Raw genomic sequence first — 8,090 nt, 5'->3', positions numbered from 1 at the left:
CAATTCTGGAAAGCAGTGTGGAGAATTCTTAATTTTCTCAAAGTAAATATGTACCATGTGACTCAGTTATATAGCTCCTTGGAATATGCCTACATGACTGGATACTCTGTTTCACAGATATAATCCATGTTCATTGCTACTCTATTCACAACAGCCAGGAAATGGAAACAACATTAATGTTCTTAAACTGTCTAATGAATACTGAAAAAATGGTAGTTATACACTATGTGATAATATTCCATGGTAAAGGAAAATGAATTCATGACATTTGCAGCTAAATCGCAGGAACTATAAAAGATCCTACTGGTTGAGGTAACCCAGATCTAAAAAGACAAATGTGGCATGTTAGGTCTCTTCTATTATTCCTATCTCGAAATCTTCAGATAAAAGTTAGGACTCAAATGTGACCATTCAAACTCATATGCATGTAACAACATTTAGTGAAGAAAGAGTCCACAAATTTGAAATAGATGAAGGAGGTACATATTGGAGAGTTTAGAGGGGAGAAAGGGGAGTGCAGAATGATGTTATTATGGAATAATCTCAAAAACTGAAAGAAATAGAGACAATAACAGGATATAATCTAAACAAAGTGTCATAAATTACAGACTAACTCTTTGTAGTGGTGTAGTCAGAAACCGTGGGTTGTCAAACAAATTTACCAAAGTGCTAACTCGAGGTTATTTGATGTGCTAGAGAGAGAAGCCCTGAGGATAAACAAGAATGGCAAAGTCCTGATATTCTTCTTGGTGGTTTCTAGAAATGGATGACAAGATCCTATGGCTAAGCACAACACAGACCTTGGTTTTGATGTGTAAAGAAGTCAACTGTGTGGGCAGGGTCCTCGCTTTAGGAAATGTAAAGCATTATTTTCAGCTTGAATGAAGAGCTCCTTTGCACAATTATAAAATTTCTCTGAGGACATTATAGGCTGATTCACTTGATTGTGTTTATTTTAATCAGTGATACTTGTCTTTATTACCAGTGGACATCTAGCAGCATTTTTCCTATTATTCACACAGTTAAGCTTTGATGATAGCTCTTGTAGCTCTGTACCATAGTAGTTGACTTTATTGTACTGGGAGGCTATAGTAGTCAATGTATGGAAAGACTTAAAAGTAGCACAAGACATATCAACATCCTCATAAGAAATCCTCCAAATGTTTTAAAAACTTGTCTTCTAAGAGTGTGGTTACTTTGGCTCATATATCTCAGGCCACAGTTTTAAATTCATTTAACTGCACAGTATTATGCTTAGATTCAGAATGTATTTTAAAATGCATGTCATTTTGGTTAAATGAATCATATAAGACATATATATATATATGCATTGTGACCTTTACCCACCAGTATAGTTCTGGAGGCAAAATCATTCCTTAATGTTCTCACAGGGATAGTCCTTTCTTTCTGACAGGATGCTCAATTAATCATTCCAACATAACCTGACCTTAAGGCTAATCTTACTAGTTTAGGGATATGATATCATAAATCATTCAGCAGGGCCAAAGAGGAAATACCGGACACATGTAGGTTATTGTGGTGCAGAACCACTGGTTGATTCCATGCAACTCCCTCTAACTAGCTGTCTTAAAAGCTTTGTCAGTTCAATTCCTTCACATCCATTGACCTATTTTGAGCTTCTGCAGAAGACCAAAGACAGGTGCCACCATGGTAAAGTTTCTGCTGCTGGCTTTAGCATTTGGACTGGCTCATGCTCATGATCAGGTAAATTCATTTGGTCGGTGCATATGTCTGTGGTTCCTCAACACCATATTTCTATGGACATGCTGCATCATTCAGCTAGTCCATGCAAGTCCATATTCATGAAATACTCTTTCTGACTTTTACTCAGGTACACTTTTCCAATCTTATTTCTCTAGGATAAAACAATCAAAATAAGGTAAATATGGGTTGATTTTGCAGAGTGTAAGAGGCCAAAGTATGAACAGTTCTGCAAAGTCTCAGGTCCAAAATGCTGTGTTAATCGAGTCATCATACTACTCTGTGTTATTATACAGCCATAAATACAAAATCTTGAACTAATAAATAAAATATTATTGATTGATAGATAGTTCTAGTTACTTTACTTATTTCCAAAGACTGGGATCAGAGATGAGAATACGAACTCATTTTTTAATGACCTGTTTCATTTTTCTCCTTTATTTATCTTTTTGTTTTTTTAGATGGAAGGAGAATGGGTAACAATTGCCATTGCTGCTGACAATGTTGACAAGATAGAACTGGAAAGACCTCTGAGACTCTATGTTCGTAAACTTACTTGCAATGAGGAATGTAGTGAATTGGCAGTCACATTTTATGTCAAGTAAGCAAATGGTCAGCCATGTAAACTGAGCAGACTATTTATGTTTCTCAGCCTTTATGTTAAATTTATAGGAGAATGCTCTGTTTTTGGTCATGAAATCACATCTTTAGCAATGTGATTATATTATTCCATGATGGGGTATCTCTGGACACCACACAGAGATTACACACTGTCTCCAATTCCGTGAGTTTTTCCTTAGAAATTCTTGTGGTTGGAGGCTTGTGGTTGAATTTTATTCTCTAATATTAGATGCATGAAACTCTAAGTTTCTCATTTCTAGTAAGTCAAAATGTATGTGTGAGCATTTGTGTCAAAGCCATATATATTATCTTATCCAAACAATGATGTCAGAGAAAAGTCCTCCACAAACAGGTCAGATAAATCTAACTCATGAATCCCTTTCTCTGAAGCTTTAGGTTCAAAGACTCTATCTCTGGCATTTGGATGTCTGTGTTCAATGAAAAACTGCATAACACCATAAGGACTAAAATGCTTAGACCATTTCTCTCTTATAGCCACAACTGTAAGTTTTAGGTTGCAAATAAAAGCACTTAAAACACATGCATATAAACTTGTGTCCATATTATCTCTGGACAAGAACAAGAGGATTAGCATAATTAAAATCATATGCTGTGAATAGTGTAGTTTGGATAAGGAAGGCATAAGAGTCTACAGAGCCCTTGCCAAAACTGGCACAAATAAGGAAGTCATCTGTATGATTGCAAACAGAATGATATTTTCTAAAGAAGAATTAGGAATAATAAGGTAAGCATAGACACTTCATTCCAAGCTCTGTACACTGTTCATAGATACTATTACTCCCTCAAGTTCATTATAACATGTGAAAGTCTGTAATATGAATTCCAAGTTTATAAAGAATAAACCATATATTATCTGTTTGATTTTTAGTTCAAATGGTCAATGCTCAAAGACTGAAGTCATTGGTTATAAGCAAGCAGATGGTTCCTACAGAACCCAATGTAAGTAGAGGATCTGGGAGTTTCCTCTATGAACAAAAGCAATGTGAGTGTGCACATTCATAGTAATACTTCAGCCACCCATAGGTGTACATAGGCTGTACATGGATCTACAACAATTATGGCTACTTGGAAAGTTATCAATTCTCCAATGAACTGATATATGCTACAAAGTCAGATTACATTGTAGGCCATCTGAATGTTACTCGGAGAACACTATTACCTAAAAATGTGAATAATTCTAACAAAATGTCCTCAAATAGTTTTTCTCCATGAAAATTTATTTCTAGTTAATATTCAGTGTTTACTCTTTCATACAGTGTCTCAGTTTGTTATCTGACAGGCCTGCCACTCACCAATAGGTCTCAGTGGCCTCAAACACCTTTGCAAACTTCATGCCTCAGGTTCTCAAGTTCGTAAATTGCAGACATGATGTGTCATACTTGATTCATGGAAAATTTAAATTAACAGTGCTATTTCAAAGTTTCCTTTCTCATATTTTAGAGAGATCACTACATTTAGATTATTGGAGGATAAACTTCAAGTTTTAAAAGCTGTTATGGGAAAAAGCTGTCTTAAGAATTTCAGACTGACTACTCCAATTTTGTAAGAATTGTCTAAGTAGTAACAACACTATTCCACTGAATTATACATAGTTTACCCTTAAGTGAACAGAGGACACATTTTTCGGGCAAGTCTAATGCTTTCCTAACTTAACATGGATATTAAAAATCAGTCCTGCCTGTAATCAAATATGACTAGATACTAAAATCCTTTTATTTTCCAGTGAACCAATTTTTATTATTTAATAAGTGTCAGTAAGTGGAAATCTCTCTCTCTCTCTCTCTCTCTCTCTCTCTCTCTCTCTCTCTCTCTCCCTCTCTCATTAGATTCCCACCTTGGACACTAGGTACCTATTTTGAAATTCCTCCAAATTTCTACTGTTCTACACAGACTTGGTAAGTGAATAAATATAACAGATATTTTAAAGAAAAAAAACTATGTAAAAGAGAAAAAATTTTCCACATTAAAAAAACGGGTATCATGTATAATTGGAAGAAAATTGGGCTTTGATAAAATTTTAGGCAATCTGAAAATGTAACAACTATATGAGAACATTAATGTTGATGGGATTATGCACATTATTACTTTCCTTATCCTTATTTTGCTATTTAAAAAGATAGTCAATTTAAGGGCCAGGATAAAAACTTTAGAAAAACCTATTAAACCTGTTAAAATGAATTATAGAGAAATTCAGATTCAGACAGAAGAAATTAAAAGTTAATTTTTTTCAGGATTGGATTATAAGGTTACAGAAAGAAGGCCTGTTTTCACACAATCAACTTTAATTCATCTGTAACTGTTCAGGAATACCTGGTCAAGTGAAAGCACAAAATATTTGGACTCCAATTGAAATGTTAGATTTACAAAGGTTTAAGGAGGCAATAGTATCTTATGTCATGCATTCCCCATTTGTAAAGCAAATGTTAAACTCCTGGTCAACATACAATAAGAATATACCCCAGGACTGGCAACAGCTGGTAAATGCTGTTCTGGAACCCAGGGCACAGCAGCAGTGGTAAATGTGGTTCAAAGAGGAAGCTAATAACATAGAAAACCAATGGAGAGCTAACGGTATACAAATCTCCCAGGATCAGCTTGTTGGAAAAGGCCAATATGCTGCAATACAAACACAATGTTTATATGATATCCAACCCCTAATTCTATGTCAAGTGGCAGCCTTGAATGCATGGGACAGAGTTGAGGAACCAGGAAAGAAAACTGAGTCATTTACAAAGGTTATACAGGGCCCAAAAGAATCCTTTATAGTTTTCTTACAAAGACTGACTTTAGCAGTAAAGAGAATGGTCCAGAATTCAGAAACTAGCAAGATAATAATAGAATCTTTGGCTTTTGAGAATGTGAATGCAGCATGCAAGAGAATAATCAGGCCATTAAAGGCAAGATCTGCACCCTTGGAAGATTGGATTAGAGACACTGTTAATGTTGAGGCTCATGACCATGATGATATGTGGATAGGAGAAGCAATTTCAAGAGGTTTGGGGAATGTCAGATGTTTTGGATGTGGAAAGCAAGGACATTTGAAAAGGGACTGTAAACAGAGCATTCCTAGAAACAATGTTTCTTCAAGGAACAATGGCAAGAGAATGCCCCTTCCTTATGGAATATGCAGAAGGTATGGTAAGGGAAAACACTGGACCATTGAATGTAGATCAACAAGGGACAGGCAAGAAAATCCTTTGCCTTGGTCTTCAGGAAACTCCCAGAGGGGCCTAAGGCAGGCCCCCACAGCAAATTCAGTGCAGACCTTTGCTTCAGTCATGGAGGAAACCCCTACTCAGAGCAATTAAATAAACAAATGCCTATTGGAATAAGCCAGGCTGATTGGGGTGATGAAACAGCTGAGAAAGAGTGAACAGAAAATTCAGGAGAAAACATAAAGAAAAAATTTTGGCAAATTCTATAAATGAACAAAGACCAAAATTAACAATAAGAATAAATGTTTTTTTTGGGGGGGGGTCTGGTCTGGTAGACACTTGTGCTGACGTGTCCATAATTGCACCAGAATTTTGACATCCAACTTGGCCTCTTCAGGAAGTATACATTCAACTGTCAGGAATTGGAACATTATCTCAAGTGAAACAGAGTGGGAGATAGCTTGAATGTATAGGTCCAGAAGGACAGAGAGGAAAATTAAAACTGTATGTTGCTAACAGAGCTATGAACCTGTGGGTTTGAGACCTGTTGCAACAATGGAATACTTAGATTAACATCCCTCCAACCTCAGAAACAAATCATAAACTAGCACATGTTTCTGAGAGAAATATTAGAAGGTATTATTCTAATGAGTAGTCACTAGCCATCCATATTATACAAGAACAGGGCACAACAATTGATGATCTTCCAAAGACACCAACAGCTCTACCTTTAAAATGGTTAACAGACAAGCCGGTATGGGTTCATTAATGGCCTTTAACAACAGAGAAACTCCAGGCTTTAGAAGAGCTGGTAGAAGAACAGTTAAATGCTCAGCATATTGAAGAATCAACCAGCCCTTGGAATTTTCCTTTATTTGTTATTAAAAAGAAATCTGGTAAATGGAGAATGGTAACAGACGTTAGAGCAATTAACAAAGTAATTCAGCCAATGGGCTCTCTACAATCTGGAATTCCTTTGCCTACTCTGTTACCAAAAGGATGGCCTCTTGTAGTTATTGATTTAAAAGACTGTTTCTTCTATGATTTTGTTGAACATATTTTCTGTGCCCTTGAGTTGGTATTCTTCTCCTTCTTCTACCCCTACTATTCTTAGGTTTGGTCTTTTCATGGTGTCCCAAATTTCCTGGACATTTTGGGTCATGACTTTGTTGGCTTTAGTGTTTTATTTGACTGATGAATCTATTTCCTCTACCGTGTCTTCAATGCCAGAGATCTGCCCTTCCATCTCTTGCATTCTGTTGGTTATACTTGCATCTGTAGTTCCTGTTTGTTTACTCAGATTTTCCACTTCCAGCATTACCTCAGTTTGTGTCTTCTTTATTGACTCCATTTCAGTTTTGAAATCTTGAACTGTTTACCTCACTTGTTTAATTGCTTTCTCTTGGCTTTCAAGGGATTTACTGCTTTCTTCCCATTTTTTGTTTGACTTTTCCTTGATTTCTTTAAGGGACTTTTTCATTTCCTCTTTTAAGATCTCTAATATCTTCTTAAAGTCATTTTCATGGTAGATATCTTCTGTTTCTTCTGTGTTGGGATGTTCAGGTCTTGCTGATGTAGGTTCTGATGGAGCCATATTGTTTTTTATGTTGTTGACTTTATTTTTTGCACTGGCGTCTACCCATCTCTTTCTCCACTAGATGCAAGTGGTGTCTGTGTCTGAGGGAGCCTCTCTTGGTTTGATTGATACTCTTGATCTAGTGGAAGTTCTTGGTCAAGTCGATGGTGATAGATTTTTGTCTTAGGGAGCAGCTCTTAGTCCAACTGGCGAAAGTGGGCTCCGTCTCAGGGAGTAGCTGCAGTCTTAGCATGTGGTAGATGGTGGTAATCTGACCTGTCTGCAGGAAGTCTTCCTACCAGCTGGCCTCTTAGTCCAGTTGGGTGCTGGCAGGCTCTTTCTCAGGGAACAGTTACAGTCTTGAAGGGTGGTTGGGATTTGGGGGAGGTGTGGCTTCAGATACATGGACTGATGTGGGATGGTGGTGGTCTGTCCTTTGTGCAGGAGGTCTGCCCTCCAAAAGGCCTGAAACTGGAACTAAAATGGGTTGTGGTGTAGAGGCACAGGGTTGTGCTCCTTGGCCCAAAGCCTAAGGGCTGGAGTGTTCAATTATGAGGATAAAGATTCACTTCTTAGTCCAGTTGGATGCTGGTAGGCTCTGTCTCAGGGAACAGTTGCAGTCTCAGAGGGTGGGTGGGATTTGGGGGAGGTGTGGCTTGGGTTACAGAGTCTGGTAGCTAAAAGAATTCTGTATAATAAAGAAACCTCTGGAGGCATCATGATCCCCGACTTCAAGCTCTACTATAGAGCCATAGTAATAAAAACAGCTTGGTACTGACATAAAACCAACATGTGCACCAATGGAATCGAATTGAAGACCCTGACATTAATCCACACACCTATGAACATATGATTTTCAACTAAGAAGCCAAAACTGTACCATGGAAAAAAGAAAGCATCTTCCACAAATGGTGCTGGCATAACTCAATGTCAACATACAGAAGATTGCAAATAGATACACGTCTGTCACCATGAAAAAAACTCAAGTCCAAGTG

At 37.2% G+C, this 8,090-nt stretch overlaps 1 protein-coding gene across 1 annotated transcript; it reads left to right on the top strand.

The window, feature by feature from the left end:
* The first annotated feature begins 1,668 nt into the window (after positions 1 to 1,668).
* On the top strand, positions 1,669 to 3,311 carry LOC102920620 (odorant-binding protein 1a-like). Its single transcript, XM_006997873.3, has 3 exons — positions 1,669 to 1,725; positions 2,184 to 2,323; positions 3,233 to 3,311. Exons 1-3 carry the CDS (start codon positions 1,669 to 1,671, stop codon positions 3,309 to 3,311), a joined length of 276 nt encoding a protein of 91 aa, XP_006997935.3.
* Positions 3,312 to 8,090: the final 4,779 nt, after the last annotated feature.

The sequence above is a fragment of the Peromyscus maniculatus genome, chromosome X (genome assembly GCF_049852395.1).
Source record: "Peromyscus maniculatus bairdii isolate BWxNUB_F1_BW_parent chromosome X, HU_Pman_BW_mat_3.1, whole genome shotgun sequence".
Classification (NCBI taxonomy): domain Eukaryota; kingdom Metazoa; phylum Chordata; class Mammalia; order Rodentia; family Cricetidae; genus Peromyscus; species Peromyscus maniculatus.
The sequence above is the reverse complement of the archived record's forward strand: the minus strand, read 5'-3'. Positions and strand labels throughout refer to the sequence as shown.